The following is a 27,728-nucleotide window of genomic DNA, read 5'->3' as shown; positions in this document are numbered from 1 at the left end:
GACTTTATTGGCTAACAAATGAAATACAAGGGCTCTCTTGTCCCCCAACCCCGATTCTACACCTCCTCCTCACTTCTGGCCAATCAAATGCATGAGAACTAAGATCTTGAGATGTTACCTGACTGTAGCCATTACGGCTGTTCTGGCAACACAGTTCACCTTACCTAACTGCAAATGATTGCCAGCAAGCTTGCAGAGAACCTTCAGAACACCTGCAAGATCAGAATCAGTCCCAGAGATCTGGACCAGTTGCCATGGTGATCCTATCGTAGCATCACTTTATGAACAAAATAAAAGAAATCTTCAGGCACATCTGTTCAGGAAGAGCCATTTCCTTGGGAGTCAGGAGACTTGAGAGGAGCTTCAAAGGGTTGCCTACTTTGTTGAGGAATAGAAAACGACAATTGAGTTGAGATCTAGCACCTACCTCTGCCTAGTGTTTCTGCAGCAAAAGTTGCATACTCAGTCACCAGGGCTTCATGGGAACTAAACACCAAAGTTTATTTTTTAGGGCTGAAATCAGATGTCATTACTGATCAGTCAACAGGAAAATTTGGAACACTGGGCTTGCATTGGAGCCCTGGTGGCACAGCGGTTAAGAGCTTAGCTGCTAACCAAAAGGTCGACAGTTCAAATCCACCAGCCCTGTGGAGTTCCAATCCTTGGATGCTCTATGGGGCAGTTCTACTCTGTTGTATAGGGTCACTATGAGTCAGAATTGACTCACCAGCAATGGGTTTGGTTTGGGTCAGGGCTTGCATTCACCTCTCACCAAGCTTTTGCAATATAAACACAGTTGTACTCTTTCAGAACCCAAGAATGCCAGAGCTAGAAGGGACCAAATTCTTGAATCAGGCTGCCATGTTTCAATTGTCTGAGTGCGAGGAAGCAGGCCATGGCTAAAACAGGTTGTGCAACTCCTTGTTAAGAAGGCATACGGTTGGGTTCCATTGCCTCAACTTTCATAGCATCATGCATCTCTCCTTCAGAGTGCTTATTCTAGTTGACAATTTTACATTCGTGTGTGTATGTATGTGATCGCTTGTCTTTCTCCCGCATCACATTAGGAGCTCCCTGGAGCCAGAGACTGTTTCTTTTACTCACCTTTATATCCCCAGCATCTAGCACGGCCCTTGTTTGCTGATTGAATAAATGAATGAATGAATGAATGAAAATTTCTGTGGAGCGTGGGAATGGGGACCTTAACTTATAGAGAAGAAAACAGGCCCCAAGAAGTAAAAAGATGTCCAAGGTCACGCCTTAAAGAAGTGATGATGGTTTTTGCAAAAACCTGGGCTGTAATTGTGTCCCACAGGGAGTGGTTTTGGACAAAACTGAAAAAGGGGTTGCTGTGTCCACATCCTCCACAGTTTCAAAGGATCTAAAGGGTGAAAGGCAAGGAATGCTGCGGAAGTCAATACTTGGATTTCTTAGGGCTCCTGTTCTGGCCAGCAGGGCCAAAATATCACTTGGAAACACCAGACCTCACAGTCTAGGCTTTAGATTTGAAATTCTTCTGGCTACAAGCTTTTACACTTCACTAACAGGTGTAGTTTGTTTTGCTCTTTCTCTGAAATATTGTTTTCCTACATTTCCACCTCCAGAGGAGATTGGAGTCTGTTTTGTAGTTATGCCTACAGTCTCTTCATTGCCCCAAGGTATTTTTGTGGCTTCTAAGTATATTTTTAAAAGGAAAAAAACAAGAAGAAAGAAAAAGAAAATCTACAGCCCCTTTAGGAACCCTGGTGCCCTAGTGGTTAAGTGCTACGGCTGCCAACCAAAATGGTCGCCAGCTTGAATCCACCAGGCGCTCCTTGGAAACCCTATGGGGTAGTTCTACTCTGTCTTATAGGTCGCTATGAGTTGGAATCGACTCAACGGGAACGGATTCAGGTTTTTTGTTTTTTAACAGTGGTCTGTGTCTGAGCTTCTTGCTCTGTGCCTACTTCAGAAGTTATCAGAGTCACCATATGGTGGCCTAGAAGACCTGCTGGACAGAGGAACCAGCCTGTGTTTCTAATGCTGTCCCAAACGGAAAAGGAGACAAATTTACACAGCTCCTTTGAACCAAGCACCTATTCGCTGTTTAGGAACAGGGTAGCTGTGGGCCGCAGGGTTCAGGACAAAATTGCCCAGGAGGAAACTTACCAACGGTGTAGGAATCACAGAAGAACCTTGGCTGTTTTTCGAGCTTCTAGTTAGGCCTTTACCTGTAATCACCCAAGGGCAAAAGGAGACACAAAGCTAAAGGGACTCTCCCTTGGCTCAGGACTAGGGCTGAGGTCCTTGGGCTTGTCCTCTTCCACTTCTGACTGGTCTCAGGAGACCTTTCTATGTCTGTTTGTCTAGGAATCCCAGAGGCTTCTTTGACAGGGACCTTAGCTCCTAGTCCTTTCAGATGTATGAAGTTTCTTTCAGTCAAACAGTAAGGCTACCTCTCAAATTTTGTGTGTTGGGGAGGCCTGTAGCCCTCCAGGTATTGGCTGTGGCTGTCTCAGGGCCTCCTTCCTCCCTGATCTACACACACCTCCACTGAAGAAGACTACAGTGCCCTTCTGTCGTCACTCAGGATGCCTTTGTCACCATAAAACAGATGTCCCTCAGCCCATGGACTGGCTGCTTTGGTCTCCATGTGACCAGGCCCTGGGGTAGGGGTGGAGGGGGGGGCGGCGGCACACTCACTTGTTTGAAAGCTGCTCCTTGTCCCCTTTAGCTTTCTCTAATTCCTGACCCCAAACTGCTACTTACCTCTTCTATTCCTTTGACTTCTTCTCCTTGTGGTCAAATGACTGACTATAGAGAGGATCCCCAAGGCCGTGATCAGTGTGCAGATGATGAGAATGGACACCCTGGAAGGAATCACAGACAGAGTTCATGTCTCTTGGAAGAAGCCGCCTTTTGGTCCTCTACTTGGGGTCCCCTGTTCTGAATCAGTTCTCCCCACCCAGTTACAGTAGCTCCTGGCAACCATATTCCTGTTGAGCAACCCTGGGCCCTGGACCATGCTTGATTGGACCTGGGATGAGCCCCTGATCCAGCTGGGCCAACGAGCTCCTTCTTTAGGAACTAATTTGGGCCCAGGAGTAGGAGAACCCAGTCTCAGAGTGGTGAGTCTCACGGAGGAGATATAAGTTACCAATGGATATCTTCTCCCACAGTTTTTTATAAAAAAGGCAGCCTGGAGAGAAAAGGAAACAAATACACATAATAGTAGCAAATCAGAGATGGAGATAACGTCCTGATGACGCTCCTGACGATTTCTGAGGGTGGCCACATCCCTGCCCATGCATTTCACCAGACACTGCTTTCTCCTTAAGAAGAGCTGCTCTCCCTTTTTATTAAAGTAATTAGAGGGCATTTTTGATGCTAACACCCAAGAGCCCTAAACCATACTTGTTTAAGGAAAACCAAATAACCACATTGAGGATATATAGTTTAGTGGAGAAACAATATGTAGCTGAAAAGCAGCAGATGTAAATCTGCTGTCGTGTCATGTTGTCGTTGCTTCCCACCCCTACCCCCACCACCACCCTTGTCCATTTGTCTCCTAAGGTTACAGCTCACCTGGAGCGATCTGCCTTCTGGACAACTTTCAAAGCCCTGCAGCTTCTGTTCTTGTTGCCTGGAAGGTCTGCATCAGAAAGGATTTGTTGAGAGTCAAGCAAGGCCCACACCCAGGCCCTTTCCTTTGCCTTCCAGCTGCATCTCTGCCTGTCACTCTCTCGATTCCCAATGAGCGGGCGCCCTGATTGACTTCTGGGCAGAGCAGAGGCACCAAGTCTAGTTGTATAATTGTGCCTTGCTAAGGGCACAAGTAACCAGTTGCCCTAGAGTTGGTTCTGACTCCTGGCGACTCCATGTGTGTCAGAGTAGAGCTGTGCTCCACAAGGGTTTTCAATGGCTGATTTTTCAAAAGTAGATCACCAGGCCTTTCTTCTGAGGTGCCTCTGGGGGGACTTGAACCTCCATCCTTTCAGTTAGCAGCCGAGCGTATTAACTGCACTATCCAGGGACTCCTAGAGGGGACAAGTAGCGATGGCAATCCATCCCACACTCTGCTTACCAAACCATACACCCTGGCACTGGACTCCATGCACCTGGAGGAAAAAGCACCTTTCCCAGATATGCACAAAGGCACTGTATGGACTAGAAGTGGTCTGTGGTCAGAGTACCAGGCTGGGAACCGTGGGAGGGGACATGAGAGGCACTCAAGGGCCAATCCCTATCCTTAAGGAACAATTGGTAAGTGATGTACTTGCCACATCATCCTGACAGCCACCCAAACCCAAAGGAAGAAGTTCCACAGGGCCACCCACGCTACTCCTCTGATAAGACCTAGGGGGAGTCTCTGCTTCATTTAGGCTAAGGAGGGCATTTAGGTGGGACTTCTCTTATCAGGGAGCTAAAACTCAGGACAAGCTACCCAGTTAAGTAAACGCAGAACCACATCAAAGTAGAAACACTGTTTGAAGGTGTGGAGGATGTTGCCCATCCAGTAGGGATGATTGCTGAATGAATGAGTTACCAGTTTGTCCAGTGTGAGCAAGGCTCTCTCTCTGACACAGAAAAAGTTTTCCTACTGCTTCTCTTAAGTCCTTCTGGTTTGTGTTCCTAGGTCTGCCCTTTTGGCATTGTCCTCTGGACTGTGATAGAAAGACATCCCTTCTAGAAATGGGAACAATGAGAATATACAGAAGAAAAAGAGGGAAAGGCTAGTGCCTTCCAGAGGCTCTCTGCCTAAGAGGCAGAGATTTTCTGGTGTAAAAAGAGGTTTTTCTGCACTCAAAAGAAACTTTGTGAGCATCTGGGGCCCTGGCCAAGAATTGCAACTGTCTGGCTTGGACAGACTTCCCTCTGTAGGCTCCAGTTCTACCCACACCCTCCCTGGGCCTCCTAGTGTAAACTTCGCTCCTTAAAAGTGAAAGAGGGCATGGACCAGTTAAACAATGATATTCCTCACTGTAAATTATTCAATTATTTAAATGAAGAATTTTTGAGGGTGTTACTTCAGGTTCTGGGGTCACCTTTGGCAGCATCGGTCACCTCTCAAGAAACTAATCTTTAAGATTCTAAATCTTCACAGCCGACCCTAAACCGTGGAGCACAGAGATTTAAGAGCAAACTCAAGGCTTTCGCTGACTGTCAGCTCATTTTCTGCATCAACATAAAAATCGTTCACCTGTTTGATCCCATGAGCATCTTCCAAGTTCCAGCAACCAGACCATTGCGAGGGGAGGAAAGTTCCAGGAGCTCCCCAGGACCCAGATACTTTTCTCTTCCCCAAACTCCAGGTTAACCCCCAGCACCATCAACAACCATCCTGCCATGGAAGTAGGGGGAGATCTAGATTTCCCCCAAAGAACCTTGAGAGGGTCTGAGTTGGTGTTCACTGGCTTCAGTGAGTATTTACCCCACCAACAAACACCCTCTACTGTGGGTTGCCCTCAGCTAGACTCCTGAAAGCCTCCTTACCTTTCTTAGATGAAGAATCACTGGTGAGGACTCCTCTGTGGTCAGTCACAACCAACTCTGTAAAATCCATGTCATCCCTGGCAAAGTCCCGCTGGATGCCACACCAGTACCAGCCTGTGTCCTCCTTGGTCAGGCAGAACATTGTGACAATGAGCTGGTTTCCCGTGTCCCTCAGGGCCACGCGGCCGGTGCTGTTGGGTGTCAAGGCAATGATGTTGCAGTAGTCCCGGAAATAGCCTCGACACCAGTATTTGGGGTAGTCCTTATAGTGGGCATCGTAGTTGCAGATGGCAGAAGCTGTGTCCAGCACAAAGCTTTCCTTGACCTTTTCATCCATGACCATGGCATCTGTCAAAATACATACATATGCACACGTGCACACACACATGCACACACGCCATTATTCTTTGAAGCACATTTTAGCTCCTGCCCTCCTGGAGGGTAATTAATAAAAACACTGGGAACAGATTTTTGTCTGTTTTGGGTTCGTCTCTTTCCCTAAACTAAAAAACAAAACAGTTTGCTGTTGCGTCCCACTCATGGCAACCCCCGTGTGTCAGAGTATAATCGTGCTCCATTGGGTTTTCAACGGCTGATTTTTCAGAAGTAGATCACCAGGCCTTTCTTCTGAGGCATCTCTGGATGGACTCGAATCTCCAGCCTTTCGGTTAGCAGCCAAGCATGTTAACCATTTGCTTTTTTTTTTTAAGAGTGAGTAAAATATGGGTCCCTCCACTTCAAGAATTTAGAAGACCTCTCACCATGGCTTGGCAGGGAGGTTTGAAGAGCCTGAGGCTTACTTTTAAGCGCCCTATACCACCATGGCACCTCAAAAAGAAAGTGAGAAGGTTTGGAGGTTATTTCCTTCTCCTGGCTCCACAGGGTTGAAAGCAAAGGGAGTTAGGGTCTGCCTTTAACAGCTAAAAACATCATATTTCCTCCATACCAGACCAGTGTGGGGTACTTCTACACGGCAGGATGTTGCATAATAAGGAAGTCATGCAAACCATGGCCAGCTTGATCGTGGCTGGGGAAATGTCTGACTCAGGAGACGAGATGGAGGCAGCAGAGCCCATCCACCTCTCAGTCTTCCAGATGTGTCCTGGGGACCCTTCAAATGCTGCCTTAGCAGTGGCTGGGACCATGCTACTAAGCAGGCTCACATCTTTGATGTCATTTTATTCTCCTAACAATCCCCCAAGGAAGATGATGTCATCCTCAGTTTACAGGCAGAGGCACTGATGCAGAAGGGCGCAGAACCTCTCAAAAGTCACCGAGCTGGAGGCGGCAGAGCCAGCGCTGAGCTCACCCTTCTGAGTCTCATCTTTGGGTCCAGGCATGGACAGAAAGGGGGAAGTCCCGTACTCACATATCTGTACAAACGTTTTGGAGGGAAAAGGGGAAGGGGAAGGGGAACTTAGGTAAACTAAAAGAGAGACTATGAAGCCCTTAATTTAACTAGAAGTTTCAAATTCCTCACAAACCCTCTTACCAGAACTAAGACCAGGAACTAACATCGACAAGGTCTATTTTCACCTCCTTTTATTTTCCCTTTGGTGGTTAGAGCTAATAAGCAGGAATTCAAAGTAAGAGAGGAGAAGGAAATTCAAGGGCTCTAGGAAGACCATGGAGTCCCCGGGTGGTGCAACTACTAGCCAAAAAGTTGGTGGTTCAAACCCACCCAGAAGTGCCTTGGAAGACGGGCCTGGAGATCTGTTTCCAAAAAGTCACAGCCTTGAAAACCCTGTGGAGCACAGCTCTACTCTGCACACATGGGGTCATTATGAGTCAGAATCCACTCGACAGCAACCAATAACAGGAAGGAAGACCAGAGATTGGAGAGCTAGAGATGATCCTACCCAACTCTTACCTGAAAAGAGAACCAAGGAGAGTAGAATGAAGAGCACCATGACCAGAAGGAAGCAAACCTTCAATAGGAATGTTGAAAGTACTCAGGAATCTCAGGAACCCTGTATCTGTTTAAGGGAAATAGATATGTTTGAGCTTAAGAAGGTTTTATCCTGTTTGGAGAGACCAGTGGAACAACCACATTCAGTTATCCAGGTTGTGCACTGCATAAGGGCACCTAATCTGGGGTTCCACTTGTGGACATAAACTTATTTATATAATAATACAGGGCAACTGAGAAAATACTGGACTTGATCATGCCCAAAATAGCAGTGGAGATCTCCCTCCTATATAAACGCATGCCAGGCAAAAAAAAAAAAAAAAAAATTTTTTTTTTTTTTCAGGCACAAGGTCTTGTACAGACTCAGAAGAGCACATGTACACACACACCATCACTCGTGTACATTTGTGTGTGCACTTCTATGCTCTGTCCCACCAGTGGCCCAGGTATTACCAGAGGCCTCTCCTCTTGTCTATCTACCACTTGTGCAGGCCCAGTTCCTATGTAGCTGAGAGGACACTCCGTAAGGAGGTTCCTAACTAGCCCAACTCCTACGTGGTCACTGAAGCCTCACCTGGGGAGTGGGGGTCAGGGGGTGGAGTGTGCACACTGTCAGTGGCATATGTGTCTGGCATCTGGAGCATGTGAGTGGGCAAGTATGGGCATCAGCAGCCAGGACTATGGTCTCCAGGCTTCTTGAAAGCTTTCCGGGACAGAGTGAGGCCAAGTCAGGGAGATGTGTTCAAGCAGCAGCAGCTTCTCCTGACACTTAATGGGACCCACATGCTCTGACCACTGATTTTAAGTTTGGATTATGGAATTACCCCTCACACTCCAGAGCTAGTACTTTCCACCAGCAGCCAGAAGTGAATGATTGTCCAGCTTGTACAATAATGTCCTCACTTGAGTAAGGCATGTCTTCCTCTAATTCACACAAAGTCAGCATGTGGGCCAGCAGCCAGCCTGATGGCAAGCCTACCTTGTGGTCGGCATTTTAACAATATTACCTCATTTAACTCTCATCGAAAACCTCTAAGAGTTCAACAAATAAATTGCAAGGAAGAAAAAAAAAAAAAAAGAAAGAGAAGAGGAAACTACAGATTTGGGGACTTAAGAGAGAGAGACTGACAAATTGCAATATATGGAACTGATTTGGATCCTAAATCAAAAAACAACTAGAAAAAATTGGACACTTATGATTTATTAAAAACATTTGAAAATTATTGTTCTTTTTTTCAGATTGATAATGGTATTGTGATAAAAAAAAAAAAATAGCCAGCCTCAAAGATGGATCCTTGTGTTCACACACTTGCGTAGTCCTTTCTCAAACTGAATCAGGGCTGGCCTGTGTGGCCAATAAAACATGACAGAAGTGATGGTGTTTGACTTCTGAGACTAGGTCATAAAAGATCTTCCATTTTCACTTTTCGTCTCTTGCATAGCTCCCTCTTGGGGAAGTCAGTCCCCATGCTGTGGGGACTCCCAAGTAGACTGGTGGAGAGGCCCATTGTGGAAAAGAACCGACTTGCCAGCATCAACTTGCCAGACATACTAGAGAGCCATCTTCAAATGACTGCAGATCCAGCTACCTCAGAAAAGACCCAAAGCAAGTACCATCCAGCAAAGATGCTCCTAAATTCCTGACCCAGAGGAGCCACAAGAGATAATAAATGCTTATTGTTTTAAGCCTCTAAGTTTTGAGGCAATTTGTTTCACAACAATAGATAATTAGTATAGATGTATGGTTATAGTTTTTTTTTTTTCAATTTTTATTGTGCTTTAAGTGAAAGTTTACAAACTAAGTCAGTCTCAATCAAAACTTATATACACCTTGCTATATACTTCAAATTGCTCTCCTCCTAATGAGACAGCACACTTCTTCCCTCCACTCTGTATTTTCGTGTCCATTTGGCCAGCTTCTGACCCCCTCTTCTCCCTCATCTTCCCTCCAAACAGGAGATGCCAACATAGTCTCATGTGTCCACCTGATCCAAGAAGCTCATTTTTTCACCAGTATCATTTCCATCCCATAGTCCAGTCCAATCCCTGTCTGAAGAGTCAGGTTTGGGAATGGTTCCTGTCCTGGGCTGACAGAAGGTCTGGGGACCATGACCTCCAGGTTCCTTCTAGTCTCAGTCAGAATATTAAGTCTGGTCTTTTTACAAGAATTTGGGGTCTAAGTCCCACTGCTCTCCTGCTCCCTCAGGGGCTCTCTGTTGTGTTCTCTGTCAGGACAGTCATTGGTTGTAGCTGGGCACCATCTAGTTCTTCTGGTCTCAGGCTGATGTAGTTTCTGGTTTATGTGGTCCTTTCTGTCTCTTGGGCTTTTTTTCTTGTGTCTTTGGTGTTCTTCATTCTCTTTGCTCCCAGTAGGTTGAGGCCGATTGATGCATCTTAGATGACCACTTGCTAGCCTTTATGACCCCAGAAGCCACTCTCCACAGTGGGAGGCAGATGTTTTCTTAATAGATTTTATTATGCCAAATGACTTAGATATCCCCTGAAACCATGGTCCCCAAACCCCTGCCCCTGCTACGCTGGACTTCGAAACGTTCAGTTTCTTCAGGAAACTTCTTTGCTTTTGATTTAGTCCAGTTATGCTGACCTCTCCTGTATTGTGTGTTGTCTTTCCCTTCACCTAAGATAATTCTTATCTACTATCTAATTAGTGAAAACTCCTCTCTCTCCCTCCCTCTCCCCTCTCGTAATCATCAAAGAATATTTTCTTCTCTGTTTAAACTATTTCTCAAGTTCTTATAATAGTGGTCTTATACAATATTTGTCTTTTTGCAACTGACTAATCTCACTTAGCATAATGCTTTCCAGATTCCTCCATGTTATGAAATGTTTCACGGTTTCATCGTTGTTCTTTGTTGATGCGTACTATTCCATTGTGTGAATATACCATAATTTATTTATCCATTCATGTATTGATGGGAACCTTGGTTGCTTCCATCTTTTTGCTATTGTAAACAGTACTGCAATGAACATGGGTGTGCATGTATCTGTTCATGTAAAGACTCTTATTTCTCTAGGATATATTCCATGGAGTGGGATTGCTGAATCATAAGGTAGTTCTATTTCTAGCTTTTTTTTTAAAAAAAGTAAGCACCAAATTGATTTCCAAAGTGGTTGTACCATTTTACATTCCCACCAGCAGCGTATAAGTGTTCCAGTCTCTCCACACCTCTCCAACATTTCTTATTTTGTGTTTTTTTGATTAATGCCAGCCTTGTTGGAGTGAGAAGAAATCTCATTGTAGTTTTGATTCGCATTTCTCTAATGTCTAATGATTGTGAGCATTTCCTCATGTATCTGTTAGCTACCTGAATGTCTTCTTTAGTGAAGTGTCTGTTCATATCTTTTGCCCATTTTTTCAACTGGGTTATTTGCCTTTTTGTAGTTGAATTTTTGCAGTATCATGTAGATTTCAGAGATCAGGTGCTGAACAGAAATGTCATAGCTAAAAACTTTTTCCCGGTCTGTAGGTAATCTTTTTACTCTTTTGATGAAGTCTTTGGATGAGCATAGGTGTTGTTTGATTTTTAGGAGCTCCCAGTTATCTAGTTTCTCTTCTGCATTGTTAGTATTCTTCTGTATACTGTTTATGCCATGTGTTCAGGCTCCTAGCTTTGTCCCTATTTTTAATTCCATGATCTTTATTGTTTTAAATTTTATATTTAGGTCTTTGATCCATTTTGAGTTCATTTTTGTGCATGGTGTGAGGTATGGGTCTTGTTACATTTTTTTGCAAATGGATATCCAGTTATGCAAACACCATTTTTTTTATTAACTTTTATTGAGCTTCAAGTGAACGTTTACAAATCAAGTCAGACTGTCACATATAAGTTTATATACACCTTACTCCGTACTCCCACTTGCTCTCCCCTTAATGAGTCAGCCCTTCCAGTCTCTCCTTTCGTGACAATTTTGCTAGCTTCCAACTCTCTCTATTCTCCCACCTCCCCTCCAGACAGGAGATGCCAACACAGTCTCAAGTGACCACCTGATATAATTAGCTCACTCTTCATCAGCATCTCTCACCTACCCACTGTCCAGTCCCTTTCATGTCTGATGAGTTGTCTTCGGGGATGGTTCCTGTCCTGTGCCAACAGAAGGTCTGGGGACCATGACCACCGGGATTCCTCTAGTCTCAGTCAGACCATTAAGTATGGTCTTTTTATGCGAATTTGGGGTCTGCATCCCACTGATCTCCTGCTCCTTCAGGGGTTCTCTGTTGTGCTCCTTGTCAGGGCAGTCATTGGTTGTGGCCGGGCACCAACTAGTTCTTCTGGTCTCAGGATGATGTAGGTCTCTGGTTCATGTGGCCCTTTCTGTCTCTTGGGCTCTTAGTTGTCGTGTGGCCTTGGTGCAAACACCATTTTTTAAAAAGATTGTCTTTTCCCCACTTAACTGTTATGGGACCTTTATCAAATATCAACTGTTCATATGTGGATGGATTTATGTCTGGATTCTCAATCCTCTTCCACTGGTCTATGCATCTGTTGTCGCACCAGTACCAGGCTGTTTGGACTACTGTGGAGGTATAATAGGTTCTAAAATCAAGTAGAGTGAGGCCTCCCACTTTGTTCTTCTTTTTCAGCAATGCTTTACTTATCTGGGGCCCCTTTCACTACCATATGAAGTTGGTGTTTTGTTTCTCCATCTCAGTAAAAAATGCTGTTGGAATTTGGATCAAAATTGCATGATATCTACAGATGGCTTTTGGTAGAATAGACATTTTTGCAATGTTAAGTCTTCCTATCCATGAGCAAGGTATGTTTTTCCACTTGTGTATGTCTCTTTTGGTTTCTTGCAGTAGTGTCTTATTTTCTTTGTGTAAGTCTTTTACATCTCTGGTAAGGTTTATTCCTAAGTATTTTATCTTCTTGGGGGCTACTGAAAATGGTATTGATTTGGTGATTTCCTCTTCGATATTCGTTTTGTTGGTATACAGGAATCCAGCTAATTTTTGTATGTTTATCTTGTATCCTGATACTCTGCTGAACTCTTCTATTACTTTTAGTAGTTTTCTTGAGGGTTCTTTAGGGTTTCCTGTGTATAAGATAATGTCATCTGCAAATAGAGATACTTTTACTTCTTCCTTACCAATCTGGATGCTCTTTGTTCCTTTGTCTAGCCTAATTGCTCTGGCTAGGACCTCCAACACAATGTTGAATAAGAATGGTGATAAAGGGCATCCTTGTCTGGTTCCTGATCTCAAGGGGAATGCTTTCAGACTCTCTCCGTTTAGGATGATGTTGGCTATTGGCTTTGTCCTAATGTCCTTTAGTATGTTGACAAATTTTCCTTCTATTCCTATTTTGCTGAGAGTTTTTATCATGAATGGGTGTTGAACTTTGTCAAATGCCTTTTCTGTATCGATTGATAAAATCATGTGGTTCTTGTCTTTTGTTTTATTTATATGATGGATTGCATTAATTGTTTTTCTAATGTTGAACCATCCCTGCATACCTGTTATGAATCCCACTTGGTCACGGTGAATTATTTTTTTGATATGTTGTTGAATTCTATTGGCTAGAATTTTATTGAGGATTTTTGCACCTAAGTTCATGAGGGATATAGGTCTGTAATTTTCTTTTTTTGTGGTGTCTTTACCTGGTTTTGGTATCAGGGATATGCTGGCTTCATAGAACGAGCTTAGGAGTATTCCGTCCTTTTCTATGCTCTGAAATACCTTTAGCACTAGTGGCATTAACTCTTCTCTGAAAGTTTGGTAGAACTCTGCAGTGAAGCCGTCCAGGCCAGGGCTTTTTGTTGTTGTTGTTGTTGGGAGTTTTTTGATTACCTTTTCAATGTCTTCTTTTGTTATGCGTTTATTTAGTTGTTCTACCTCAGTTTGTGTTAGTTTAAGTAGGTAGTGTGTTTCTAGGAATTCATCCATTTCTTCTACATTTTCAAATTTGTTAGATAAAATTTTTCATAGTAAGCTGATACGATTCTTTTAATTTCAGTTGGGCCTATTGTAATATTGCCCATCTCACTTCTTATTTGGGTTATTTGCTTCCTCTCCTGTTTCTCTCTTGTCAGTTTGGCCAGCAGTTTATCAATTTTGTTAATTTTTTCAAAGAACCAGCTTTTGGTCTTGTTAACTCTTTCAATTGTTTTTCTGTTATTCTATTTCATTTAATTCTGCTCTAATTTTTCTTATTTGTTTTCTTCTGGTGCCTGAGGGTTTCTTTTGTTGCTCTCTTCCTATTAGTTTGAGTTGTAGGGATAATTCTTTGATTTTGGCCCTTTCTTCTTTTTGTATGTGTGCATTTATTGATATAAATTGACCTCTGAGCGCTGCTTTCTCTGTGTCCCAAAGGTTCTGATAGGAAGTGTTTTCATTCTCATTGGATTCTATGAATTTCTTTATACCATCCTTAATGTCTTCAATAACCTAGTCGTTTTTGAGCAGGGTATTGTGTTTTATTGTTCAGTTTCCAAGTGTTTGATTTCTGTTCCCTGGTTGTTCTGTTATTCATTCCTACTTTTGTGGCCTTATGGTCAGAGAAGATGCTTTGTAATATTTCAATGTTTTGGATTATGCTAAGGCTTGCTTTATGACCTAATATGTGGCCTATTCTAGAGAATGTTCCATGTGCACTAGAAAAGAAAGTATACTTGGTTGCTGTTGGGTGGAGTGTTCTGTATATATCTATGAGGTCAAGTTGGTTGATTGTGGCATCTGGATCTTCCATGTCTTTACTGAGCTTCCTTCTGGATGTCCTATCCTTCACCAAAAGTGGTGTGTTGAAGTCTCCTACTATAACCGTGGAGCTATCTATCTCACTTTTCAATGTCGTTAGAGTTTGTTTTATGTATCTTGCAGCCCTGTCACTGGGTGCATAAATATTTGATATGGTTATATCCTCTCAGTATATTGTACCTTTAATCATTACATAGCGTCCTTCCTTGTCCATTGCGGTGGATTTAACTTTAAAGTCTATTTTGTCAGAAATTAATATTACCACTTGTGTTCTGTTTTGTTTGTTGTTTGCTTGATGTATTTTTTTCTATCCTTTGAGTTTTAGTTTGTTTATGTCTCCAAGTCTAAGGTGTGTCTGTTGTAGGCAGCATAAGGATGGACTGTGTTTTTTAATCCATTCTCCCACTCTCTGTCTCTTTATTGGTGCATTTAGTCCATTTACATTCAGTGTAATTACAGGTAGGTATGAGTTTAGTGTTGTCATTTTTATGTCCTTTTTTGTGTGTTGTTGACAGTTTCTTTTTCCCACTTAATTTTTTGTGCTGAGTAGTTTATATATTGTCTTTTCCTCTTATTCATTGTTGTTGGTTTTGTTTCTGCTGAGTCTGTATTTTTTCTTGTGTTTTATTTTGATAAGTAGGATAGTCTCCTTTGTGGTTACCTTAATATTTACCCCTATTATTCTGAGTTTAAACCTAACTTTTATTTATATTGCCTTGTCTTCCTCTCCGTATGAAAGATCTATGACTACATTTCTCAGTTTTTTTTATTGTTTTAATGTTATCTTTATTGTTTTAACGTTGTCTTCTTTTGCATAATAACATCGCTGTTTCCCTGTTTTGAGTATTTTTTTATCTTGGTTTATTTTTGTGATTTCCCTGTCTTGGTTGACATCTGATTGCTCTGTCTAGTGTTCTAGTCTTGGATGATACCTGATGTTGTTGGTCTTCTAGTCAAAGAACTCCCTTTAGTATTTCTTGTAGTTTTGGTTTGGTTTTTACAAATTCCCTAAACTTCCTTTATCTGGAAATGTCCTAATTTCACCTTTATATTTGAGAGACAGTTTTGCTAGATATATGAGTCTCGGCTGGCAGTTTTTTTCCTTCAATGCTTTATATACCCACTAAAACCCACTGCCGTTGAGTCAATTCGGACTCATAGAGAACCTATAGGACAGAATAGAACTGCCCAATAGTGTTTCCAAGGAGCGCCTGGCAGATTCAAACTGCTGACCTCTTGGTTAGCAGCCGTCGCACTTAACCACTACGCCTCCAGGGTTTCCAATGGTTTATATATGTCATCCCATTACCTTCTTGCCTACCGAGTTGTTGTTGTTGTTGGGTGCCATCGAGCTGGTTCTGACTCGTAGCGACCCTATGCACAACAGAACAAAACACTGCCCAGTCCTGCGCCATCCTTACAATCGTTACGTTTGAGCTCATTGTTGCAGCCACTGTGTCAATCCACCTTGTTGAGGGCCTTCTTCTTTTCCACTGACCCTGTACTCTGCCAAGCATGATGTCCTTCTCCAGAGGCTGATCCCTCCTGACAACATGTCCAAAGTATGTAAGACGCAGTCTCACCATCCTTGCCTCTAAGGAGCGTTCTGGCTGCACTTCTTCCAAGACAGATTTGGCAGTCCATGGTATTCAATATTCTTCACCAACACCACAATTCAAAGGCGTCAATTGTTCTTCAGTCTTCCTTATTCATTGTCCAGCTTTCACACGCATATGATGTGATTGAAAATACCGTGGCTTGGGTCAGGCGCACCTTAACCTTCAGGGTGACATCTTTGCTCTTCAACACTTTGAAGAGGTCCATTGCAGCAGATTTGCCCAATGCAATGTGTCTTTTGATTTCTTGACTGCTGCTTCCATGGCTGTTCATTGTGGATCCAAGTAAAATGAAATCCTTGACAAGTTCAATCTTTTCTCCGTCTATCATGATGTTGCTCATTGGTTCAGTTGTGAGGAATTTTGTTTTCTTTATGTTGAGGTGCAATCCATACTGGTCTTTGATCTTCATTAGTAAGTGGTTCAAGTCCTCCTCACTTTCGGCAGGCAAAGTTGTGTCATCTGCATAACACAGGCTGTTAATGAGTCTTCCTCCATTCCTGATGCCCCACTCCTCTTCATATAGTCCAGCTTCTCGTATTATTTGTTCAGCATACAGATTAAATTGGTATGGGAAAAGAATACAACCCTGACACACACCTTTCCTGACTTTAAACCAATCAGTATCCTCTTGTTCTGTCCAAACAACTGCCTTTTGATCTGTGTAAAGGTTCCTCATGGGCACAATTAAGTGTTCTGGTATTCCCATTCTTCGCAGTGTTATCCATAGTTTGTTATGATCCACACAGTCAAATGCCTTTGCATAGTCAATAAAACAAAGGTAAACATCTTTCTGGTATTCTCTGCTTTCAGCCAGGAACCATCTGACATCAGCAATGATATCCCTGGTTCCAGGTCCTTTTCTGAAACCAGCCTGAATTTCTGGCAGTTCCCTGTCGATACACTGCTGCAGCCATTTTTGAATGATCTTCAGCAAAATTTTGCTTGCATGTGATATTAATGATATTGTTCTAAAATTTCCACATTCTGTTGGATCACCTTTCTTGGGAATAGGCATAAATATGCATCTCTTCCAGTCAGTTGGCCAGGAAGCTGTCTTCCATGTTTCTTGGCATAGACGACTGAACACCTCCAGCGCTGCATCTGTTTGTTGAAACATCTCAATTGATATTCCATCAATTCCTGGAGCCTTGTTTTTCGCCAATGCCTTCAGAGCAGCTTGGACTTCTTCCTTCAGTACCGTCAGTTCCTGATCATATGCTACCTCTTGAAATGGTTGAATATCGACTAATTCTTTTTGGTATAATGACTCTGTGTATTCCTTCCATCTTCTTTTGATGCTTCCTGCATCATTTAGTATTTTCCCCATGGGATCCTTCACTATTGCAACTAAAGGCTTGAATTTTTTCTTCAGTTCTTTCAGCTTGGGAAACGCTGAACGTGTTCTTCCCTTTTGGTTTTCTATCTCCAGCTCTTTGCACATGTCATTGTAATACTTTACTTTGTCTTCTCAAGAGGCCCTTTGAAATCTTCTGTTCAGTTCTTTTACTTCATCAGTTCTTCCTTTGGCTTTAGCTGCTCGATGCTCGAGAGCAAGTTTCAGAGTCTCCTCTGACATCCATGCCTGCCGAGTAGCCCAAGTTTATTCTTATTGACTCTCCTGTGTAGGTGACTTTTTGTTTATCCCTAGCTGCTCTTAAAATTCTCTCTTTTATCTTTGGTTTTGGCAAGTTTGATTATGTTTTGGTGACTCTCTTTTAAGATCTACCTCATGTGGAATTCAATGAGCATCTTGGATAGATATCTTCTCATATTTCATGATATCAGGGAAGTTTTCTGCCAACAAATCTTCAAAAATTCTCTGTATTTTCTGTTATCCCTCCCTGTTCTGTTACTCCAATCTCTTGTAGGTTATTTCTCTTGATAGAGTCCCACATGATTCTTGGGTTTTCTTCATTTTTTTAAATTGTTTTGTTGGATTTTTCTTCAAATATATTGGCACCAAATGCCTTACCTTCAAGCTCACCAATTCTGCCTTCCACTTGCTCAATTTTGCTCTTCTGAGTTTCTACTGAGTTGTCTAATTTTGTAATTTTATTGTTAATCTTCTGAATTTCTGATTGCTATCTCTCAATGGATTCTTGTAGCTTATTAAATTTTTCATTATGTTCTTCAAGAACCTTTTTAATTTCTTCACCTATTGTATCTTTGTGTTCCTTGGCTTGTTCTGCACATTCCCTGACCTCCTTCCTAATCTTGTTCCTGATGTCTTGAAGTGTTCTGTGTATCAATCTTTTGAATTTTGCATCTGGTAGTTCCAAGAAGGCACCTTCATCCAAAAGATCCACTGATTCTTTGTTATGAGTGATTGTTGAGGCAATCATGGTCTGTTTCTTTATGTGACTTGATATTGACTGTTGTTGCTGAGCCATATATAAGTTATTGTATTAGTTCATTTTATATTTGCTTACTGTATCCTAGCTTCTTGCTTTGTTTTGTTTTGACATGCCCAAATGTGTTGCTTGAGTGGACTAGCTTGATTGTTTTCACCTTTGAAGCTCTGACATCCTGTCACCAGATGGCTAGAACTGTTATCAAGTATATCAGTCTAGAAGTCCATTCACTTTTCTTGTATGAATTCAGCTCACCGGTCCAGGTAGCTGATCATTGAGTGCGTGGTACAGGCTCTGTCCTATGGTCTTAGAAGAGCAGGGGTGATTGGTGTAGGTATCTGATTGCAGCAGGGGTTCACGCTCTGAACGAGGCAGGGGGCTGAGAACTGTCTCCTGAGTGTCTGTGAGAAAAGCGCATCCCTGTTGCCTAGAGTGTACAGGGGGGTGGGTTCTGCAGATTGACCCTGGGCACCCAATGCTTTTGGTTGTAAGGACTGGGAGGTACCAGTTATCCTTGGACCCCTGTCACGGGTGGTTGGGTGACCTGAGCGGAGCCACCAGTCCTTTTGCCCCGATGTGGGTAGGTGAGGACCCTGTTTAATAGCAAAGCAGTGTCAAATATCAAACATCTACCTCTCCACCACACAGCTGAAATTGTTGCAGTCTGCCAGTCTGGGCCTAGTCTCCTGAATGAAATAGGCCCACACAGGTCCATGCAGGGGGGAAGGGTGTTCAAAATCCATAGACCATTTATGCCTGGACAGGGGCTGCTTCTGTCCTGAGCTCCTGTGGTTAGTGGAGCTGGCAAATTGTCTTTTCCCCCAATTGTGAATTTATTCTTACTCCAATGTTGGGAGAATGGCTCCGAGCACTCAGCAGGACCTATTTCAGGCTCAGGGAAATCAACAGCCACTGATGCCAACTTGGGGGCAGGGGACGTGGTAAAATATACTTAGCTTTAGCCGAGAGCACCATTCTTCTCTGGTTCCAGAGATGTGAGTAGGCTGTGAGGCTGGCTACTTCTCCCTGAGGAAACTGAGGCTGAATGCTACTACCAGCCTGCCGCAGCCACTCCTGGGAATGGTGCCTGAGGGATCTTGGCGGTTCAAGTCCGGTAACTCCTCTCTGGTCTGAACTGTCTCTTCCTCCCTCTGCCACTCAGTCCATTTTCTAACTTTGCCTTTGACGTTCAGGGCTCCTAGCTTGTCATAAATATAATCCTTTCACTTGTTTTTTCAAGTCTTTGTTGTAGCTACAGCTGCTAACCAAAAGGTCGGCAGTTCAAATCCAGCACGCACTCCTTGGAAACTCTATGGGGAAGTTCTACTCTGTCCTATAGGGTCGCTATGAGTTGGAGTCGACTCGATGGCAATGAGTTTGGTTTTGGTTTGGTTGTAACAGGGATCACAGGAAGCATCTGGCTATTCCACCATCTAGGCCCCGCCTCCTCTGTTTATAATTTTTTAAAGCACTCAGCTCTGAGAATGAAGTATGCAAAACAAACAGAATTGCTTGGAGATGGCACCCATGAAACCAAAGAAAATACCAGCAGAAAGAGAAATGGATTGTGCACAGATAGATGTCAGTAGATAAGCCCAAGACATGAAAAAGTAGCATTCTAAAGCAAATGAAAGGCCCAGAGGTACAGAGAATAAACGGTTGTGTCTATTGACACTCTTGAGTATTACTTGGTATGATTGGTTCTATTACTCCCTCCTAAGGGTACAATTAATTTTCACTCTATTTACATACATAAATAAGAAGACAAATGGGTAATAATAAAAAACCAAATGTAATTTTAAAACATTTTTAGAAATGTGTACTGAAATGTTTACAGGTGAAATAATTTGATACCCAGAATTTAAAAATAATCAGTGTAGGACAAGTGGGTGGCAGTATAAATGAAACGAGGTTGGCCAGAAGTTGACAATTATTAAAGAAGAATGGAAGATATACGAAGGTTCATTATTCTAGTCTCTCTACTTTTGTATGTTTGAAATTTTCCACAATAAAAAGTAAAAAAAAGAACCAACTTTGACACAGGTATTACTAGTCTTTTATAAATGAGGACGATTGAAGTAACTTGCCCAACTTCACACAGCTAGCAAAGCCACTTTATCACATTATCCTGCTTCCTCAGCAGTAATAACCAAAACCAAACCCATTGCCATCAAGTCGATTCCAACTCACAGCGACCCTATAGGACAGAGTAGAACTGCCCCATAGGGTCTCCAAGGAGCAGCTGGTGGATTCCAACTGCTGACCTTTTGGTTAGCATGGAGCTCTTAACCAGTCCGCTACACGAGCTCCTCAATAGTAATAACCCCATTGCCATTGAGTCGATTCTGAATCATAGCAACCATGTAGGACAGAGTAGAACTGCCACATAGGGTTTTCAAGGAGCAACCGGTAGATTCGAACTGCGGACCTTTTGGTTAGCACCTGAACTCTTAACCACTGTGCCACCAGAGCTCCTCAGTAGTAATAAATCACTGTAAAATTATAGAGTGCTTTAAAGTTTTTTTTTTTTTTCTTTTTTTTTTACAAAGACTTCACATACACCACTCTCATTTGAGTAATTGGGACAAGATGCTGCTCAAGCCCTATTCTCATCACACCCAGCTGTAGTCTGTAAGGACAGTGTTCCTCTAGAAAACGAGCGTTTAGTTGACTTGATGAAAAAAAATAAAAAAAAGAGTATATATACCCAGCCACTCAACATCTATTTTGTTCCAGTTAATTTTGTGGAGGTGAAGGAAGCAAACCTGAGTTTTGTCTGGGTGGTCTCTTGCCTTATTCCTTTGCAATAAAAACCAGACAGTTACCCTTTACTGTTGAGCTGAAAGGGTGTTAGTCAGGAGAGAGGCTCGTGGGGGAGATTCCTGTGACACTAATCTCTAAACCTGAAACCAGGGCGGACCTCATCACTTCTAGCCAAGCTCCTCACCAGTGATTCTTGGTTCATCTTTTTTGATTCCAACCCAAAAGACATTTTTCACTTTTTGGGTTTCTTCTGGACTGGTGGAATACGTGACCTCCCAGCTGACAGAAAAGAAAGAAATATCTTCTGGCCAATCATCAGTGGATTTGCTAAACAGTAGCAATAAAGAAGGAAAAAAGAGAGAGAGAGAGAAAGGAAGGGGCGAAAAAAGGTTTTTCTGAAACTCAGATGCTGTCGCTTGTCTAATGGCACCAATAACATGTGTTCTCTCGGGACAGACTGCTGTTTTGTTCTGAAGGAAGTGGTCACTTTAAATCAAGCTTCCAGAAAGGGCAGGCTCTAAGTGTAGCTAAGGCAACCTCGTTAGAGGTTGTTAGTAAATGAAAAAGCCTTGTGGGAAGGTTATCCTGAGACTGAGAGCTGAAGGGCACTTCCCCTCAACTCTCCAACTGGCCAAAGTTTGCTCCTGGGGTAGAGCAGTGTGCCAGGGTCTCCCGAAGCCCACAAATAAACCTGGTGTGTCCTCCTGAAGGGACATTTTAACTTAAAAAAAATTGCTGGGAAAACATCTTAAATCAAGCAAGGAAATACCATTAAGGACAAAAAAAAAAAAAATTAATTGGCTTGTATTTAAAAATACATTAATAAATTCTTAAAAAAGATTTATTTTATTTACTAAAAATGTAATAACAAATAAATTTTTAAAATTTTATTACTGAGAAATTATATTAAGTTTTTAAAATGCCACTACACCAAGAGGAATGTTGAAAATAATAACAGTAAATCCTCTCAAACATTGAGGGAAAAACTGTCAGGACTAGGGGAACTTCCCACTTCCAGGTACCAGGAGGGATGGTGGAGTTTTGGTGAGGCACCCACTTTGGCATTAGTAAGAAAGTAGATACAAAGTTTTTAAACTTCCCAGGCAATGTTGGTTCTTCCTGGGCTGCCAGAAGGAGGAAGAAGACCCTTTGCTGAAATAAAATTTTAACAAGCTAAATATGGCTATCGGGCTCTGGCCTAAGTTATCAGAGTTAGGATAAACTTTCAGGAACGGCTAAGAATTAATGAAAAACGCTTTCAGATACACTTGCCTCTTTGACATTGTTTAATTGAAATCTCCATTTTGTTGCTCTTGCCAAGTTCATATTTTGTCCTGGGAGTAAAAATCCACAGCTGCAGATTTGGGTAGACCAAACCAGAGACGCCACCTTGAATCTCTAAAACCATACTCGATGCTCAAACGACGTGACTGGCACTCTATCCGTGTCTGGTGTCCTAATTACTTAGATAGTATAGCTAAGGCAAAAACAAAAAACCCAGCAGCCTTCAAATGTGCAAACTCTAGTTTTTTTTATCTGCTAATTGTACATAAGGTGAGCTTGATAGTTTGGACCTTGGAGAAGTTACAAGTCCTTCTTCATGTCTGAGGACAGATGGCGAGAAGTGAGGGTTCTCACATAAGGTGAGGCTGTGTTTAACACTTGGTTCTACTACTTATTGATTATGGATTATGAACAAGTTACTTGACTTCTCTGTGTCTCAGTTTTTTCTCCTGAAAAATGGAGATGAGAATAATAATGGCACCTACCTCCCAGATGGTGGAGACAAAAAGAGATAATGCATGCAAAGTTCTGAGTGCAATGGAACTTTTCAGTAAATAATAGGGATGCATCGTCTCTTTTTGCCCAACCCCCAACTCCTCCTATTAAAATGAATTGCAAGGACAAATGACTAGGACTCAGCTCCAGAGACAGGGTCATTCTTTCTCTAACAATAGCTGAATGGCTCATAAAGTTGACAAATGCTCTGATCAGCCCAGGAATAAGGTGCAGGATGTTCTGGGGAAAGGGACAAGAAGCCCAGAATTCACACAGATGAACACCCAAACTGACTCTAAGTAGTGAGCAGGCTGAGTGCCAGGAGCAGCCAGCTGGGTCTCCAAGCCCCGAGTGATCCTGACTCCCAGCAAACAGCTACATGCAAAAGTTAGCTGTAATTTTATTCACTCAAATACATTCACAGGTGATTTAGCAGTTTAAGTCCTCTTTACATTGAGCTCCCAACATCTGCTGGACATCTGCTGAGAGCAGGGTCCCCAGATGCTGCAATGGAGTGGAACTGAGCCACCATCACATAATGTCCAGCCAATAGATAAGTCAAGGAGGCATCCTTCATGTTCCGTAATCTCTCCTTCTGTATAGGAAGGAGGAACACAGGAAGCAGTAGCAACAATAGTACATTGTCTTCAAGTCAGGCCTCTAGAAAATTGCATTAAAGGAAGAGGGTAGGGGAGGTACAGTTAGAGGCAGCCAGCCAAATGCTCTCCATCTCAGTGGAAGGAATCAAGGAATATAAAATCTCCTGGCCCCGATGAATAGGACCGCAAGTGTTTGTTGAATCTGAAGGTCAATCTGAATATGAAGGTCATCTTCCTTGGATAGACTACTCAGAAGTCTGCTCACTGCCTTGGTCCGAGGAATCACGGGACCGGCAAATCACACAGGTTTTGAAGATCAAGAGGTAGGTCTCCTTGAACTTCTTTATTTTACAAGCATAGACGATAGGGTTCATCATAGAGTTAGCATGGGACAGTAGAATGCCCAAGTATATCACAGCTTGTGATACCTCACCTCCAAAATAGGTAATGCAGTTGACAATGGATAAAGGCAGCCAGGACAAAGCAAACAAGAAGAGGACCAGAAACAGGGACTTAGCTGTCTTGAATTCCCGTCCATAAAATGCACCTGTCTCTTTGGAGCTAGAAAACTTCTGATTAAGTTTGTTCCGGATGACATAGAAAATGTCAAGGTAGATGGCACACATAATAACCAGGGGGATCAAAATCCAGGTGAAGAAGCTGAAGTAGACCATGTAGTCCATCCTCATAACGAAACGGAATTGGCATGGAAAATAGGTGGCATTTCTGTTGTACCCTGGGGTCAGTTTCATGTTCCAGCCAAACATGGGTATCAGTCCCACCAGAAGTGACACCAGCCAGCAAAGGCCCAGGGCCAACCATATTCTTCTTTGAGTGGTGACCTTCCTGTATCTGTTTGATGGGAAAAGAGCCAATGAGTTCATTGGAGGAATTGCTAAAGGGTTGGGGGGGATAAAACTAGTAAAAGAGCGAGACTGAGAGATAAGCATGCACTTTTTTAATTACCCAATCTCTGTTAAGAGAGAAGCGCATGGATATTCTAGGGTGACTACAGCTAAACTCTACTCAATACGAAGACAAGATGAACAAACAGTGATTAGAAAAAAATCCAGCCAATTTCTCTGGAAATTTTCTGAAGAAGTTCTATCTAGAATGGATTGGGAATATGTTACCTTGAATCAAGGTGCTTGCACACCCCATTCTTGGTTCCATTTCCAGCCCAAGAATTCTTCAATTCCTGAGAGGTAAGATTTATCTAAGTCTCCTGGATCGTCTATAAGAATGGTCTTCTCAAAGCATGGCTGCCTGCTGTGCAATACATTTTTCTGTTTGGCTGTTGTGCTGATGCTCATTAAGTATGAGATACTTCTCCCACACTTTTCTTCTACCTGTGCCTGCTCCTGCTCCAAGTGGCATACACACTTGGTGTATGAGTTAAATGAGTCAGTGGATGTACGAAGGTTGTGTTGAAGTGGGTCAAAGACCTTGAGAGGCTCACCCAGTGAAAGTCACCATTTCTTCTTAAATCGTCCCTCCTGACAGGATTCTATACAGACTCCCAGAACGAAACTAATATTTTTGAGCTCTTACTATGTACTCTGTAGACTTTATTTCAATTAAATCCCACAACAAACTAGAGATTTTTTTTAATTGTACTTTAGATGAAGGTTTACAGAACAAACTAGTTTCTCATTAAACAGTTAGCACACATATTGTTTTATGACATTGGTTAACAACCCCATGACCTGTCAACACTCTCCCTTCTCAAACTTGGGTTCCCTATTATCAGCTTTCCTGTCCCCTCCTGCCTTCTAGTCCTTGCCCCTGGGCTGGAGTGCCCCTTTTGTCTCATTTTGTTTTATGGACCGGTCTAATCTTTTGCTTAAGGGTAAGCCTCGGGAGTGACTTCATTACTGAGCTAAAGGATCGTCCAGGGGCCATACTCTCGGGGTTTCTCCAGTCTCTGTCAGGCCAGTAAGTCTGGTGTTTTTTGCGAGTTAGAATTTTGTTCTACATTTTTCTCCAGCTCTGTCTGGGACCCTCTATTGTGATCATTGTTAGGGCAGTTAGTGGTATCAGGTGGGCACCATCTGGTTGTACTGGACTCAGTCTGGTGGAAGCTGCGGTAGACGTGGTCCATTAGTCCTTTGGACTAATCTTTCCCTTGTATATTTAATTTCCTTCATTCTTCCTTCCTAACTGGAGATATTTTTTTTAATTAATTTTTATTGTGCTTTAAGTGAAAGTTTACAAATCAGGTCAGTCTCTCATACAAAAATTTACATACACCTTGCTATACACTCCTAATTGCTCTCACTCTGATGAGATAGCACAGTACTCGCCTCCACTCTCTCTCCTTGTGTCCATTTGGGTAGCTTCTGGCTCCCTCTGCCCTCTTATCTCCCCTCCAGACAGGAGATGCCAACATAGTCTCATGTGACCACTTGATCCAAGAAGCTTGTTCTTCACTAGTATCATTTTCCATCCCCTGTTCCAGTCCAACCCCTGTCTGAAGAGTTGACTTTGGGAATGGTTCCTGCCCTGGGGTAACAGAAAGTTAGCTGGAGATATTTTTATGATAATCTTCATTTTATTAATGGTAATGATGAAAATAACAGTAGTTATAGCTGCCATTTATTGAGCATAGACTGTGTCTGAGGCATTTTTCTAAATGTTAACTCATTTAATTCCATGAGGAAGGTGCAATTATCATCTCCATTTTGGAGGTGAAAAAAAATGAAACACACAGACAAGTTAAGTAACTTACACAAGCTAGAAGTGGTGGAGCTAAAATTGAAATCAGGTAAGTCAGGGTTCAAAGCATCTTAGCAACTGTGATGAGAAAACTAAGGCAGAGAAAATTAAATAACTTGCCCATCGGATCCCAAGATTCTGAGATTTGAACTCAGAATTGTTTGTATCTAAAGCTTGTTTGTAACTCCCTTATCGTGCTGTTTCCCTAAGACTGACAGGTTCAGGACACCCGGGGAAATGGATTTCTCCACTTGGCAGTCTGTTCTCTTCGTTTGGTCACACAAAAGGTTGGTACTACTTTCACAATAGAGAGCTTTTGGGGAAACACCTGTCACACCTCAGAAGAAGAAGGAGAGAAGAAAAGGGAGAAGGAGGAGAAGAAGAAATACATACACATTTTATATATATATATATATATATATATTTTCCACTTCTGACACAGTTGGGAAACTCTGATGGTGGAGTGGTTAAGTGCTATGGCTGCTAACCAAAGGTGTTGGCAGTTCGAATCTGCCAGGCGCTCCTTGGAAACTCTATGGGGCAGTTCTACTCTGTCCTATAGGGTCGATATGAGTCGGAACCAACTCAATGGCACTGGGTTTGGTTTGGTTTAAGGAGCCCTTTCTCAAGATGGGGTTGGGCACAGAATAGGAAGTTGAAATAATAGCCTATGCTTGTGAAACAGAAGAACCATCAGCTTATCTCTTCTTATCTGCCTGCTTCTTATCTAGCAGGTTTCTATCATTTTTAAAAACTCAAGAGCATTTTACTAATTAAAGATGCATCAAACTTTCATTATCTTTAGCTGCCTTCAGGAATCCAGCAGGCACCCATTAATCAATGGAGATGGATTATAGCATCCCTCTCTTGTTAGCTTCTGAGCCCAGGCTTACATTCATAAACTCTTTACAGACCAGATAGTGGGGGGAAAAATATTGCTCCTTTTCAAACTCAGGGGCCAATTTGGTTTATTTTTCACTCAAAAAGTATGAGATATGAAATGTGTAGCCGCATTTCTCAGGAACCTTTATCACTGCTCCCACTCCATCCCTTTTCAAACATGTTACCTGATAGTGAGCTTCACCCGTAGGTATCGATCCACAGCAATGGCCAGCAAGGACATGATGGAGGCGTGGGTGAAGATTAGCAGCAGGCAGGTCATGAAAAGGCAGCTATAGAAGTGGATTGTGATGTTCAGGCTGATGACAATGGCCAAAGGCATTACCAGCACCCCAACAGCAATGTCGGCCAGGGCTAAGGAAACAATGAAATAGAAGGTGGTGGTCTGTAGGCTTGGGTTCAGCTTGACCGCCCAGATGACGAGCACGTTGCCTACTATGGCACAGAGCCCAATGAGAATTTCCACGGTGATGTAGGTCATGCTGGGCAATGTCACGGCCGTGCTGTTGACAGGCATCTTGTTTTCCCAGAGGAGCCTCCCAGGTGATAGGCGTGCCAGCAGAATCCGTGTGGTCCAGTGTGCCTATCTCTTGCCAGACATCTTCCTAGAAGTCAAGTGTAGCAATTGTCTAAAACTCACAGCTCACCCATTCCTTGTCTTCTCTAGTGGGGTGCTTTTTTGGAGATCCACCTCTCCTTAGATAGTGCCCATCACAGGGTAATCACTTCCATCCACACATCCCTGGGAATGTGGAAGCCTGGAGGACAGTTCTGTGCAGGTTGAATCTGAAAGTACCACTGTTCTTAGTTCCCCAGAAAGACACACTAAAGGCCTCTGCCTTCTGCTGCCTCTGAGGGCTTCTCGAGCTCCATCAAGATAAGCAATCCTCTTCAGGGGTGTTTTAG

The 27,728-nt window shown here is 42.7% G+C and overlaps 1 protein-coding gene across 3 annotated transcripts; it reads right to left on the bottom strand.

Annotated features, from left to right (window-relative positions):
* Nucleotides 1-27,711, bottom strand: ADORA3 (adenosine A3 receptor). 3 transcript variants are annotated; one of them, XM_049880101.1, is made up of 8 exons: nt 26,990-27,711; nt 21,086-21,101; nt 7,546-7,558; nt 7,343-7,423; nt 5,473-5,820; nt 3,565-3,631; nt 2,749-2,849; nt 1-378 (listed from the first exon to the last, which is right to left on the bottom strand). In XM_049880101.1, the coding sequence occupies exons 1-8, from the start codon at nt 27,337-27,339 to the stop codon at nt 275-277; spliced, it is 1,080 nt and encodes a 359-aa protein (XP_049736058.1). In that variant the 5' UTR covers nt 27,340-27,711; the 3' UTR covers nt 1-274. The 3 variants fall into 3 exon arrangements, 2 of the variants coding, with proteins under 2 accessions (XP_049736058.1, XP_049736057.1); XR_007516754.1 differs by lacking the exons at nt 1-378; nt 2,749-2,849; nt 3,565-3,631; nt 7,546-7,558; nt 21,086-21,101 and having other exon boundaries at nt 5,744-5,820; nt 7,343-7,448; XM_049880100.1 differs by lacking the exons at nt 1-378; nt 2,749-2,849; nt 3,565-3,631; ... (2 more) ...; nt 7,546-7,558; nt 21,086-21,101 and adding an exon at nt 22,043-24,059.
* Nucleotides 27,712-27,728: the final 17 nt, after the last annotated feature.

This window comes from Elephas maximus, chromosome 3 (assembly GCF_024166365.1).
Source record: "Elephas maximus indicus isolate mEleMax1 chromosome 3, mEleMax1 primary haplotype, whole genome shotgun sequence".
Lineage (NCBI taxonomy): Eukaryota > Metazoa > Chordata > Mammalia > Proboscidea > Elephantidae > Elephas > Elephas maximus.
This window is presented reverse-complemented; position numbering and strand designations above follow the sequence as displayed.

Coding starts and splice junctions, on each gene's coding strand:
- ADORA3 (XM_049880101.1), bottom strand. CDS start 27,339: ATGCCTGTCAACAGCACGGCCGTGACATTGCCCAGCATGACCTACATC. Junction 2,850..3,564: donor CAGAAGGCAGATCGCTCCAG/GTGAGCTGTAAC, acceptor GATTCCTTCCAG/GGTGTCCATTCTCATCATCT. Junction 379..2,748: donor AAGTCAAAGGAATAGAAGAG/GTAAGTAGCAGT, acceptor TCCTCAACAAAG/TAGGCAACCCTTTGAAGCTC.